The 15009-nt window shown below is 44.8% G+C and overlaps 1 protein-coding gene across 1 annotated transcript; it reads left to right on the plus strand.

Annotated features, from left to right (window-relative positions):
* The first annotated feature begins 1272 nt into the window (after positions 1-1272).
* thbs1b (thrombospondin 1b) lies at positions 1273-13155 on the plus strand. Its single transcript, XM_037449928.2, has 23 exons — positions 1273-1459; positions 1633-1717; positions 1858-2417; positions 2637-2712; positions 3031-3114; positions 3242-3351; positions 3593-3706; positions 4603-4699; positions 5564-5737; positions 5935-6111; positions 6205-6378; positions 6552-6679; positions 6795-6947; positions 7098-7316; positions 7437-7544; positions 7665-7824; positions 7940-8058; positions 9098-9332; positions 9425-9652; positions 9743-10014; positions 10862-10959; positions 11069-11208; positions 11302-13155. The coding sequence occupies exons 2-23, from the start codon at positions 1654-1656 to the stop codon at positions 11307-11309; spliced, it is 3498 nt and encodes a 1165-aa protein (XP_037305825.2). The 5' UTR covers positions 1273-1459; positions 1633-1653; the 3' UTR covers positions 11310-13155.
* The last annotated feature ends 1854 nt before the right edge of the window (positions 13156-15009 follow it).

Consider the following 15009-nt stretch of genomic DNA (forward strand, 5'->3'; position numbering starts at 1 on the left):
CAGGCCAAATGGTTGGAATAACTAATTTAACAGATTTCATTCAAATGTCACCACACCAAAGCATATCAGAGACATTTTGTCATGATTAACTGACATTTTCCTAATGCTTCAGGGTAGAAGCATTAAAGAGAAGTACATTGGATATAAACCCATCACCATCTAGGATTTTCTCCCTGTGCACCATAAACAGTGATTTCCTATGTCAGTATAAACTGTCACTGTTTGGTTTTGATGATCCAGCAACATAAATTTGAAACCCCAGTACAAACTAAGTCAAATTTGACATCTAAAGATTAGGGGAAGATTAGCCCTCACTAAATGCTCTAACACTTAACATTACTGACATATTTGTATTTGATGCTAGTTTTCTCTTGTGTGAATGGTTCTGAGGGGGGATGCTTGCTGCATGTTTGCTGTTATGCTACCTGCGTTGGTTAAAAATTAGGAGCGGTGGAAAAAACAGGAATCTTTACTTAAAAACCCGGAAATTGTGAGGCTGGCTCCAAAGTGAGAAATGACAAAGACTTCTTTAAGCCCAACTAAAAGATAACTTTCATAATTCAACCATGTAAATGTAAAAGTCGTTGCAGGTGTGCTGCATCACTAACTGCCTCGGGTCACCTCTCTGGTGAACTCACGTCGGCTCCTAGCGGTTAGAGCTGGAACTGCAACAAGCTGAGGCGAAAACTGTAATGAAAAACACGTTTCTTTTTAATCACGGAGAACAATACGGAGGAAATATACTTATATAGCTCCTCGAATGCTTGGTGCAATAAGTTGCACAAAATTAAGTAATGAAAATGAAGGAAATAAAGTTGCAGGGACCATAGTAGTTGCAACATACTTAAAACATTATTTTCTCTATACCTGAACCCATAAGGATTATAATATCGATTAATTTCGCCAGAATCTTGTTTAATAATGCTTTACATACCATAACGACACCTGTGGACTAGAATACGAATAAAACAGTAGTTCTCAGTGTGCTTATGGAGATCTTTGAGATGGAAATGCTTCAGAGGACTGATGGATGGACGCTGCCAGAGGAAACACTGGTCCATTAAAATTCTGAGAGCAACACACAGAAGTTGGTCACAAAGCGTTTTTTCGTCTCTCTCCCCCTCCTTCTCTCTCCGTCTCTGAGCTAAGAGGATAAGCTCGTCCCTTTTTCTCCCCTCACAGTGATTGGACGAGGCCACTTCTTAGGAATGGCATCAAACTATTTAAATAGCACTTTGTCCCCCTCCGCTTAAAACCCTGTTTTTTAGCGGCCGATAGCAGCAAGGATACGTTTGCAATCAAGAAAAGAAAATACGCAATATTGCCCTTCTTTTGACGTTGGAATTGCTCATATTTTCAAAATAACTCGTCATAAATTCATATTTGAGGATTATTGCTGGATTTCTAAATAATTTGCAGGATTGTATTACTTCTGCCGTGCTGATTTCGTGAATAAGGGGTAGGTGGTAAATATTCTAAGGAATGTTTCTATTTCTGCAGCTGCACTTGCATGATCACTTAATGATGGATTTGTGACCGACACAATTTATTTATTCATTCTAAACTTTGACTCACTGACTCTGTTTGACTTATATGTTCAAAAAATATATCATTTGTTGCTATTTGTCACAGGCAGCAGGTTGGTGCCTCACCATGAAGTTGACGGGAATATTTTTGCTATTGATGCTCTGGACCTGCGAGGGTGCGCGAGTCGCAGGTGAGTTGCGCGCACAGCGAAGTCATTGAACTTGAACACATTTATTGTGGTGGTTTAGTGTGGATTTTTAAATATTCCCCCCAAAATCAGACCCTTGCCAGACAAAGCCTGACCGCGTATCGTTATGATTTTTCCCGCAGAGAGTCGAGACGACAACAGCGTGTTCGACTTGTTCGAGCACGTCCAAGTCCCCAAGAAAAGCCAAGCGGTCACCCTGGTGAAAGGAGACGACCCGTACAGCCCCGCCTACAAGATCCTCAACCCGGACCTGATCCCCCCGGTCTCCGAGAGTGCCTTTCGGGACCTGATCGACTCCATCCACGCCGAGCGCGGATTCCTCCTGCTGCTCAACTTCAAGCAGTTCAAGCGCACCCGCGGCAGCCTGCTGACCGTGGAGAAGCGGGACGGCTCCGGACCCGTGTTCGAGATCGTCTCCAACGGGAAGGCGAACACCTTGGACATCGTTTTCTCCACCGAGAACAAGCAGCAGGTGGTTTCCATCGAAGACGTGGATCTGGCCACGGGCCACTGGAAGAACATCACGCTGTTCGTCCAGGAGGACCGGGCGCAGCTGTTCGCGGGATGCGAGGAGGTGAACACCGCGGAGCTGGACGCGCCCATCCAGAGCATCCTGACGCTGGAGACGCCGGACAGCGCGCAGCTCAGGATCGGCAAGGGAGCCGTGAGGGACAGGTTCATGGTGAGAGCCCGCAGGGAGGCAGCCTAGACTAGACTGCAGGGGATTTATTTCTGTTTTGTTTAAAACGCAATTTGGTAATGATGTCCGGAAGCGTAAATAAATCCACATTGCATGGCGTGGTGATTACGTGTAATGCTTTAGGAAAGTTGCAAAAGAAGAGTGGTTATTTTTATTGATGTCCCGGATGATAGCCTTTTAACCGAGGGTCAATGCTTTCAGGGCGTCCTGCAAAACGTGAGGTTTGTGTTTGGAGCATCACTGGAAGACGTCCTCCGCAACAAAGGATGCCAAAGCTGTAAGTAATCAGACATCCTGTGTGTTTACTCATCTGCCTCATGTTCCACCAACTCCAAGTCTTTAGAGAATTAAGTATTTGCTTATCTTGCTTGTTGATTTGCGCTAAATGGGAAGCTGTTCACTTCACACAGGAAACCCAGTTTACTAATATTATCAGGATACTGTGGTCTCAAAGTCTAGGTTGTGCAGTTTTGACTTTTCAAAATTATTTTTTGCAGTTTGGGATGTATCACATTTAATAGGCTCACCCACCAATAAATTAACCATAATGATGAGTGTGCAAAATAATGGTTTGATTTATTGGATCTGCTTTCAGCCTTGACGGCTGACTCCATGATCCTGGAGAACCTCAACGGTTCCTCAGCCATCAGAACCGAATACACTGGACACAAAACCAAAGGTAGGTAGTGCTGACACGTGCACCTTTATACTGACTCATGTCTGTTGAATCACATTTTAAATGTTTTTTTTTGTCATTTTATTGTCAACAAATGACCTCCCCTCCTTGTGATTTTGCTCTGGTGAAGACCTGCAGATGGTCTGTGGCTTCTCCTGTGAGGACCTGGTGAGCATGTTTAAGGAGCTGAAGGGCCTCGGTGTGGTGGTCAAGGAGCTGTCCAGTGAACTCCGCCAGATGGTAAGGAAGCAATTCTCCCAGTCAGATGCATGCCTCCCTTCAATGTGTCTTAGATCATTTAACAGCATCATTTTCCTCTGTATTCCTAAGCGCATGAAACAACTCCCTACTCACACTCATGCTGTTTCTTACCGGATTTAGAGTAACTTTAAGAATATCTTTATGATTCAGAAACATTTGACAGTAACAACGAACTCAAGTAATTTATAAAGCATATCTGTGTTTTGTTGGTCCCTCCCAGACGGATGAGAACAAGCTGATTAAGAACCGCGTCGGCGTCTGCCTCCACAACGGCATCGTGCACAAGAACAAAGACGAGTGGACCGTCGACGACTGCACCGAGTGCACTTGTCAGGTGAGACCTCCAGTCTTTTAAGTACGTAAGCACACGCGTGAGGGGGTTGCACTCCTTGTTGGTACACGCTGGCACGCACACGCTTGTGAAAAGCCAAGTCAAAACGAGACACACACACACACACACTTAACAGTACTCAACAGACCTAAGTCACAAATTAGTAGTGTGAAGAGCTGGCAGGAGGCCAGCAGCCTTTTTTTCTGTTGTAATGAGAGGTCTGTTGATAGAAGTCCAACTCTAGTGTTGCCTTCAGGGACTTGACCAGGCCTTTAAGTGATGCATTGTAATTAGGAACAAGCCCTTGGCTCTGATATTTGGAAAGGATCATTGAGGCGCAAAACACTTGCCAGGGAAGAGTGCTGCATTTCATCAACAAGATGAATTTACTGATATTCTCTTCCACTTAAACACAAGTTGTCCTGGTTTCTTCCCTGTCAAGTGATCCGGTCCAGGAGGGAGGGCATTAGCATGCGTAGTTAGAGGCTGCTGTGTTATCCCTGAGTCATTCACACTGAACCCGCTCTGGTTGTGCTGGCTGGCTTTACTTTGTTTGGGGCTCAGCGCCCAGTCCGAGTCTAAAGAGAAAACTGACTTGCATTATTTGGACCGTGGCATCATGCCTGACCTCTCCTGACCCAGTGGGCAAGTGGCCGTCTGCTGGGGTCTGCTGTCTCAGCCAGAATTCATTTTGGGAGGGTGGGGCTATCACTATAAGTATGTGCATACTCAAGCGTTAAACAAAATGAGCCCGCAACAAGCACTTTTTAAAGGTTTTTAAAGGTTTACAAGACAACTCCAAATACGTGAGTGACTAAAAATCTGGCTTCGAAATTAGGGTGATATCGACATGTTTGGGGATGTCTTTAACCATGCGTTTGATCTGTGTGCTCGCGCAGAACTCGGCTACTGTGTGCCGCAAGATCTCCTGCCCCCTGATCCCCTGTGCTAATGCTACTGTTCCTGATGGAGAGTGCTGCCCACGCTGTGGAACACGTAAGCATTTCTGCACAGCTATAAGTACAGTGTAATCACATTTATGTAAACTTTCACTGAGCTCCTGTATGTACGGCCCTTTAAAGCCAGCACCTGTATAGTTCAGCTGAACACGGCTCCATTCACAGAGTGAACAGGTTTCTCTGTAATATGCCGTAGAAACCAAAAAGCCACAAATATTTCCCTCGATGTAAAGGTTTCCATTCAGGAGAAAATATGCTAACTTTAGTGATGATTTAACTGTTACAACATCCGAGTTAGTGAAAGGGTGCTTATGTGTTTTTAACATTGGCGCTTTGTGCACGAAACATCTTTGAAATGGCTGTAATTCGCCAAATTGGTTAAAGCGGAATGGAAAAATGGTTGGATGTTTAACCATCTTCTACTTGAGGAGAAGTGACAAGTCCTTCATACCTACGCAGGCTTGGCTGCAGTGCTTCCATTGAACCTAAATAAACAGGGGGAGCTGCATTCATCCGGACCTCACCCACTTGTTGAAGTCTTTACACACCCTGTGCCTTGTTTGCAAAATCTGTTTCCTCATTAGGAAAACATAAGCCAATGGGGCATCCCTGGGTATGCTGAGGACTGTGGCCCTCTCTGTCTTTCTAGCTTCCCTCAGTATGTTCTCTGCAGCAACTCTCAACAGACTGCCTTCTATCTGTCCAAGTCCCAGCTGAGTCCACACTATTAGCCCTTCGCTCTAAGAGCTTCACCTCCTCATTTAGGTTCGTGGGTGTTTGTGAGGGGTTGTGGGTGAGGGGCGGGGCGGGGCGGGGGGGGGAAGCGCCCTGCAGGAATAGCGCTTATATTGTCTGCCTCTTCCCCTCTCTCTCATGCGCTCTCCCTCTCCCTCCTGCTCAGCGAGCGACTACGCAGAAGACGGCTGGTCGCCGTGGTCTGAATGGACCCATTGTTCCGTGTCGTGTGGGCGGGGCATCCAGCAGCGTGGGCGCTCTTGCGACCGCATCAATAACAACTGCGAGGGCACCTCTGTGCAGACCCGAGACTGCTACCTACAGGAGTGTGACAAGCGATGTGAGTCTACACAACATGCACGCACCCATCAACCAAAAAAAAACAAGTACGTGGATCGTGTTAAACAGCCGACCTGATTTATATTATATGCATTTATCTGGGGGATTAACTAAGAGTCATCATCTCAGTGTCATAGACATAGTGGTCCATTGCTTTGTTTCCTAACTGACCTCTGACCTTTCTCTTGCTGTCTTCAGTCAAGCAGGACGGAAGCTGGAGCCATTGGTCACCCTGGTCTTCTTGCTCTGTATCATGCGGTGCTGGCGTCATAACCCGCATCCGCCTCTGCAACTCCCCCACCCCTCAGCTTGGAGGCAAGGTCTGCGAGGGAGAGGGCCGGCAAACCGAGAAGTGTCAGGAATCTCCGTGCCCCAGTAAGTCTCACCATCCGATTCTCTTTCTCGCAATTTTTTTGTCGGACATGGAAAGGGAACAAATTCATCCTGTTTTCTTCTCGCATCCCTTAGTCAATGGTAACTGGGGACCCTGGTCACCGTGGGATGCCTGCACTCTCACCTGTGGATCCGGTGTCCAAACTCGTAAACGCATGTGCAACGACCCCGCAGCGCAATACGGTGGCAAAGAGTGTGTCGGTTATGCCAAGGACACCCAGACGTGCAACAAGAAATCATGTCCAGTTGGTGAGGAGCTTAATCAATTCCAGACTTTCTTCAGGGGAGTGGGGCGCCTACAGGGGGGCGCCTCCTTGATATAATGGTCGGGAAAACACAAGTATATTTCGTTCGCTGTGCTTTAATTCATTATATCACACTTTTAGTTTGTCTTGATAACGAGGCAGCATTTGTGCTTACAGACGGGTGCCTGTCTAACCCCTGCTTTGCTGGATCCAAGTGCATCAGTTTCCCCGATGGTTCCTGGAAGTGTGGAAAGTGTCCAATTGGATACACCGGCAATGGCATCAAGTGTAAAGATGTAGATGAGGTCAAAAAAATCATTAGATCTTCATTTCATGATAATATTACCAACATGATATAATGCATCCTTCTTGAATCTCGCAAGTCATAATGATCTTGTTCCTCTTATTATCCTAAAACAGTGCAAGGAGGTCCCAGATGCTTGCTTTGAGTTCAACGGTGTGCACCGCTGTGAGAACACAGATCCCGGCTACAACTGCCTGCCCTGCCCTCCTCGCTACGCAGGACCCCAACCGTTCGGCAGAGGTGTGGCGCAGGCCGCAGCTAAGAAACAGGCAAGTGCTGTCCTGTCTTTGTGTTCCGTCGGAGAATCAGGGAACGGCGGAATGCAGAAAGCTCTGTCAAAAGAGAGATATAATATTGAAATCAAATGTTGACAGCGCCAGTCTGATCACTAGTCATTGAAAACCTCCTTCCCTCTGCAGGTGTGCACGGCTCGTAACCCCTGCCTCGATGGAAGCCACGACTGCAACAAGAACGCTCGCTGCAACTACCTCGGGCACTTTGCCGATCCCATGTACCGCTGTGAGTGCAAGCCGGGCTACGCTGGCAACGGCCACATCTGTGGAGAAGATACAGACCTGGATGGGTGGCCCAATGCTGACCTTGTGTGTGTGGAGAACGCCACCTATCACTGCAAAAAGGTAATAAGCGGTAAAGCAGCGAGGCTATGAGATTATGTTCCCTAAAGTAAGGACACTTCAGAGATGACCATCTGAGTGAAAGTCATTTGACTTGTATGTTTGTCTCACTGTGTCGTTCAGGATAACTGTCCCAACCTCCCGAACTCTGGGCAGGAAGATTACGATAAGGATGGCATCGGAGATGCTTGCGATAATGACGATGACAATGATGGCATTCCTGATGACAGGGTAAGTAATACTTCCAACATTTGATTTAGGAATGCACCTTTTAATCCTGGCTAATAACCAGCTCTGCACCTAAAGATCCTAAAACTCTTCGTCTCGACCTTTGTCTTTTTTTCAAAACAGGACAACTGCCCGTTCGTGTACAACCCCAGGCAGTATGACTATGACCGCGATGACGTGGGTGACCGCTGTGATAACTGCCCCTATAATAGTAACCCTGACCAAACTGACACAGACAACAATGGAGAGGGAGACGCCTGCTCTGTGGATATTGATGGGGATGGTGAGCAGTGGAAACCTTAATAGAAATGATCCTCTACATATTTGTGCTGAATTGAGGTCATGCTTTTAGTAAAATGTTACACTTACGTAGTGTATTTCCATGTTTAATTCCACAGGAATACTGAATGAAAAGGACAACTGCCCTCTTGTGTACAATGTTGACCAGAAAGACACAGATCTGGACGGAGTGGGAGACATGTGCGATAACTGTCCACTGGAACATAATCCTGATCAGGTGTGTGGAAACACACACACACACTCACCGCCCGTTCCCCATTTCCTTCCACCTCACCCACCAACAATAATCCACATTCATCTCCTTGCCTTTTTCTATAGCTCAGCATATATCTGTCTTTCAATTGAGACAGAGCCTCAGTGATTAGCCCTGTGTAGCTGTCTAAGCTTTATCACACCATGTAAAGGTGGAGTAAATCCTGTATGCAGCTCAAGGGCACATCAGTTCAATAAGGCGTAGTGGGGGTCTCGGGCTCTTTTCAGTGCTGCCATTGACGTCTGCTGGCTAATGTGAGGAAAGAGGCCCTAGGCGGGATATTACTGAAGAATGGGCTGGCCCTGGGCTGTGTGCATGCCCTGTGTGCGCACCATGGGCCCGCTCAGTCCACCTGTTCTATGCTACACTGAGAAATAGGAATGTGTTTAACAATGGAACTCAAGAAATGCAACAAAGAAAAGGAGGGGCGGAAGCCATACTAATGTGGTGTGAATTGAGACTGTGAGGGAATATAGACTGAATTGCACGCAGCGATTAAATGCTAAAAGGGACACGTCCAGACTGGGAAACAGTCATGAAAGATGCGGCCCCAAACATTGCAAAAACTGCAATCTTCAAAGGTTTTGGCTGCCAAGTTAGGATTCTACACAGGGAGCAATATCCTCACATCCCACCCTTCATCTCCTTCCCTTTGTACCTATTTCCTCCTAATGCAGCAGGCTGCCTAGTACCCCCAAGTATGTCTAGCATGGCTCCAGCCTTCACCACTGAGGTCTTATGGAGTGATGTTTGATTCGCAGAAGCTAACACCTGCTGACAGATCTTAGACAAATTGAGCTTGGCAGATTTACAAGTTGCTGAGTGATTGCAGCCCTATAAAAGTCCCTAATGAAAGCAGGAGAGGAGACGTGACAGAACAAAAGCTAGCAGGAAACGCTGGAGTGAATGAAAATAAACAGAAGGGAATGTAATCAACTATGTTAGCATTGCTAAGACTCCATTGTCCCCTTAGCTCTGACATCAAAGCATTGTCCCATTGCAGGTGGATTCAGATGATGACCGCGTGGGAGACAAGTGTGATAGCAACCAGGACATTGATGAAGATGGACACCAGAACAACCTGGACAACTGTCCATACATCCCCAATGCCAACCAGGCTGACCATGACAAGGACGGCAAGGGAGACGCCTGTGACCACGATGACGACAATGACGGCATCCCTGACGACAAGGACAACTGCAGACTGGCCTTCAACCCTGATCAGCTGGATGCTGACGGTGAGCAAAATTGGCGATTTCAGCCTCATAAGACAGTGCCTAGAGATGTTTTGAAATCCCTATTTGCAATTATTTTCTTGTATATTTTTCAGGTGATGGCCGTGGAGATGCCTGCAAAGACGACTTTGATCAAGACAACGTTCCTGACATCTACGACGTGTGCCCAGAAAACTTTGACATCAGTGAGACAGACTTCCGCAAGTTCCAGATGGTTCCTCTTGACCCTAAAGGCACCTCGCAGATTGATCCTAACTGGGTCGTCCGCCATCAGGGCAAAGAGCTGGTGCAGACCGTCAACTGCGACCCTGGCATCGCTGTTGGTAAATAGAAAATATACTTGTGTAAAAAAGAGCATACAAGTATTGTGAATTTGAAAATCTGGCCTCTAACTTGCATTTTTTTTCATTCAGGTTACCATGAGTTCAATTCAGTGGACTTCAGCGGGACCTTCTTCATCAACACAGAGCGGGATGATGATTATGCCGGCTTTGTTTTCGGTTACCAGTCCAGTTCCAGGTTCTACGTGGTGATGTGGAAGCAGATAACGCAGACGTACTGGTCGAACAAACCCACCAAGGCCCAGGGCTACTCAGGCCTGTCGATTAAAATGGTCAACTCCACCACTGGCCCAGGGGAGCACCTCAGGAACGCCCTGTGGCACACAGGAAATACCCCAGGACAGGTGAGACATTTGATGTTCTTTTGGAGGTGCATACACCTTGGTGTAGGGCTACACAGTATGGCCAAAAATCCATATCACGGTATTAAGAAACATTCTGACGGTATCCCGGTATATCACAGTATTGCTTTTTCAAGTAAACACATTAATTCATCAACTCCAAAACACCTGTTCACCGCTAGCTGGCCAACTTGTTCGCAACTGGCCAGCTCGTTAGCTCGTTAGCTCGTTAGCTAGTTAGCGTGTTAACTTGTTGTGGCTGCTCGTGTTGCCACCGAAGGCAATACCAGCGGCTCGACAGACTTTGCAATAATTGTTTTCTGATCTTACTTACGTCGGATTTTCAAATACCAAACCTCCAAACAGACACAGCTCCTGTCTTGGTCACAAGTTGTGTTGATGCATCTCTGGTCTCTCGTTGTTCTTCCTGTATTGTTCTTTTCCGTGTTTTCATGTAGCAACAGTTACTTCTGAGTTGTTCCTAGCATGCAGTTCGGCAGGGTAATTTTTAGAAATGTATTATATAAGTGTTACAAATTGTTTTATGGAACTAGCTATTGTGTTGTGGTGTTTTACCCTGTTAAAGAGAGTTTGTTGTGGGTTATTCATTGTTGTTATAAAGTTATAACTGTGAGTCAATCTCAACACACGTAAGACAACTAGCTCCGACTGCTGGGTGCGATGATGTGTGAAAATCAGTTGTTATGGCGTAATACTGGTATAAACGGTATGTGAGAAATTCATACCGTGAGTTGAACCGGTATATCTTGCAGCCCTACCTTGGAGAATCATTTTAATATATATATAATATAGGGCATCTAAACGGCTGTTTATATGTCCCATGCTTTAGGTCCGCACTCTCTGGCATGACCCCAAGAACGTTGGCTGGAAAGACTTCACCGCCTACAGATGGCATCTGATCCACAGACCGAGAACAGGACTCATTAGGTGGGCAGAGGATCTTAGCTAGTCCAAGTTTACTCTTCACATGGGTTTGACATCGTAATCCCAAGCTGTGGACCTCATCAACTTTCATTTCCCCCCCCCATTCCTACAGAGTTGTGATGTACGAGGGCAAGAAAATCATGGCAGATTCTGGTAATATCTATGACAAGACATATGCCGGCGGAAGGCTAGGTCTTTTTGTCTTCTCACAAGAGATGGTATATTTCTCGGACCTCAAGTATGAATGCAGAGGTAAGGATTTAAGTGATATCAACTTCCCATAAGGCATTTATTGATCTATACCCAAAATCAAGGCCATTTATTTATCTCTCTTTCTTTTCTCAGATGTTTAAAGGCACGGCGCAGGAAGCTCTGAGGAATGCACCTTTTTTGTACAAAGTATGAACTTGTGTACCCTGAGTCTACAGGGACCGATCTTATCTCTGCAACTCTTTTCCCTGCGAAACGGACACTCGGACAAGGCAAAGGGCATGTGTTCAGCCTCTGGGTCACTTGAAGCTGGTTCGGGCACAGAACCAACCGGTTGGTTGAAGATCAGAGAGCCCCTTCTCCTCTGCCTTTAGTATCTACGGGAGCAGGGGGGAGCTGGGGAAAAAGAAAACAAGCCCTCTAGCTTTGCCAGTAGGACACAAATACCTTGCTATTCCAGCCTGCTTTCTTGCTCTCTGAGAGACCTCATTCATCTCTGTGCGGGAATGGCTCCACATAGACGACTATGCACTTCCAAACCTGTACATCTCTCTCTTTTTCTGTCTCACCTCTTCAGCCTGTGTGCCTTTTTTTTACCTGACCTTTGGGATGGACACCCCAAAGAAAAAAATGAAACGATGATACAGTATATTCCTTTTGCTATACCAGATCTGCAAGGATGTACCTTCCGAATTATACAACTTTTGAGGACTCAGAGGATGAAGACAGCAATAATATTTTTAGCGCTCTTGGTTATTGAGGAGTTAAGAAAACTGTTGGGAGTAGAGCTCGTTAGAAATGTGGGGATCATGATGTCATGGGCGTTGGTTTTCTGGCATATACTTTATGTGGAAGACTCTAACAACATTTTAACCATCAACCTAAAAATCTCTGTCAAGAAGAGAAAATACAGAATTAAAGTTAGGTTAGCCAATTTTTGAACTAGTGTCATGGGCTTTGTGTCTTGTTAACTCAACAACTCTCAGGGTGAGATGGAAGTGACAAGCTTCTCATATCAAACCAGTAGGAACAAATACATATAAAATTTGACAAATGTTCCTTCTAAAACACTCATCTTAGATCAAAAGCATGGTCATTGAAGAGATGTAACTCTCTCAGTTTCTGAGGATTTTAATTAGAAATTATGTAAATACATGTAATGTATTCACTCTTGCCTACAATGTAGGCATAAAAAGAAATGATAATGCTTTAAAAAAGCGAAACAAAACCCATCCAATATAACATCATAAACTGATCTATAATGTGGTACAGACAGGTGTAAGTGTCCATCATCTCGCGCTTATATAAAGTACATTCTTCCATTAGGGCTTTTGAGGAAGAAGTGTTTGTGACTTGGCGCTTTTCTTCAGAGAGAGATGAAAAACAAAGGACATCTTTGATGTACAAATATTACCTCATAGCTGTTGTATAATTTGATTAAACAAAAACGACCAAGTACTTTGTCATATTTATTTGAGAAGAAGAAGAAGGATTTCTTAGGGCCACGATAGCATCAGCTGTAAATAATGTGACATTTCATACCTTGACAAGCTTCCAATCCCATGATCTCCCCCCCGGTGAAAAGAATAGGAGGTGTCTTTTTTTATAAATCATTTTGCTCTATCATGTATGTCCAGTGCTGTTTTTAGGAGATAAATTATTGTCTTAGCTGTTTGTGAGAGTTTGATTTGTTTGTGTGAGTGCGTGCGTGTGTGTAGATAAATGCTATTTAAATAATTTATCAGGATCTGTTGCCTTAGCAAAGGCCACACGTCCATCTGTACAAACGGTTTGCACACTGACGTGAGGATGTTCTGTTCTTTATTGTTTTTACCATCCATGTTATTGTGTATTTTTGTTACCATTATTTTTGTATTATTAGTTTGGCTTGTCTGTAAACATTTTCGTAGTTGTACAGAGCAAAAGTGCTGTTTTTATTCATAGCGATTATTTTGTTACATACTTCCAAGACAATAAATAGTTGTTAAAATGATCACCCGTCGCTCACGTTTTTGTTTTTTGACTATCTTTTTTGAAGCTTCAAAGATAATTTACCAACCAGAGCTCATCATGACAATGATCAGGACCACTGTAGCCACAACGCCCCACACTTGAACATTAAGTCAGAAATATCCTCCCAAGGCAATAAACAGTGTTGTACTCTCAGGCCTCTCTCCCTTCAGACAGGCACACACCTGAAGGCCACATAAGGAATGTGACACAGACGTCTGGTCCTCAGCTTGAAATGCCCCGACCCCTCTGTGATCTGAGCTGACCTGTCTGCATGAGCTTATGCAACACAGAGAGCAAATATTAGACCGACACAAACCTTGACGCTGGCCGACTGGCTTTCAGGGACATGGAGGCTAAGAGGAAAATCAAAAAACAATTTCCTGTGAATGTCAATCTGTAACGTGTTGTCTGTCTTTTCTATTTGGGTAGTACCTCAGTGCGATCACCCGATCTACCTGCACTGTCTGGAGTCACAGGAACTCTTTGACGCTTGAAAGAGGAGGGTCGCACGACACCACAGCTTGACAACAAGAAGCCAGGAGAGCTTTTGAAAGGAAATGAATTTTGGTGAACAACTTTGCTTATTTCAGACCACATTATTGGGGCTGGTCAGACTGGAATGGGGGGGGGGGGGGGGGCGCAGCATGACGGAGTTAACGTTATAGCCAAGAGCAGTTTGCTGTAGTCTTATGTGAATTTAAAAACATGACATCGGTTACCAAAGTCACGTAACTTAATTGATTTTATAAACTAAAACGTCATTATATCATAACATTTATATCGGTAGATATTCAAGTGACTTCTATTACTTAACGTTACACTCAAAAGTGAACCCTTCTGCGCTGTCGGATAACTCGCATCCGCCCTGAATAAATTAAATCCTGGCCCGCACTGCATGATGGGATATGCTGGGCCGCGAAGGATAGATCCGATGTGGCCTCCAAATCGACCGCGTTCGGAGGAGCCGACGGAATGGAACGGCCAAGTGTAAATACAAGTAATAGAAATACTGCCCATCTCTGTGTTCATGAGTATTTGCCTCTTTAAAAAAGTATTTTAATGTCTAGTTACCTGACCCAAGCTCATTTTAAATAGCCAATTTATCTTAAAGAAGCAGAATATTACTCAGTTCATCACAAACATTGACAATCCCAAATAAAGAAGACTTGCTTCCGCTGACAGAGAGTCGGCAAAAGTGTAATCTGATGAGCAACTAGTCAGCTCAGTTTTAAAAAGTAATGAAATTTAAATGATTGCAAGTATAAAACAAAATAAGCAAAGGGTAAGTACAGCACATGACATAAAACATGTAGTAAGTTTAATAATTAAATTTGACCCTGCACATCTGGGATTTCTAACATTGACCCTCCATTGTAATGTCAGTGCCTGTGACTCTAGTTGGATTTTAAGCCGTGGTTGGCCATCTAATCATCCAAAACAAAATGGAAAATCTATTTTAATTCAGTTTTTTACTGAGTTACAGCCTGGATTGAGTCATTATTGATGATTACAATGTGGCAACACTGAAGGGTTGACACCTTCTTGCCAGCTGAAGTTCTCACACATCTCTGCCAGCTGTCTGCAGACGCCCACGTGTTTACTCTCAGACCCCTTTTAGGTCGCACGTCCGGATGTGTTGATTCATCGAGAATCCACACCCCTCTAGCGAAAAAAAACACTTGGTACATACAGACAGTCTTCTTAGAGGAAATGATTTATCTGTTAATGTTTGTTGTATTATGCATACGTTTTGAGAAATATCTGTGTGAGTGTGAAGTCAACTAAGAACAAAACCATTTAACTGACGTTAATTGTAGTGCTGCAACTAGT

The sequence above is a fragment of the Pungitius pungitius genome, chromosome 20 (genome assembly GCF_949316345.1).
Source record: "Pungitius pungitius chromosome 20, fPunPun2.1, whole genome shotgun sequence".
In the NCBI taxonomy this organism is placed as follows: Eukaryota; Metazoa; Chordata; class Actinopteri; order Perciformes; family Gasterosteidae; genus Pungitius; species Pungitius pungitius.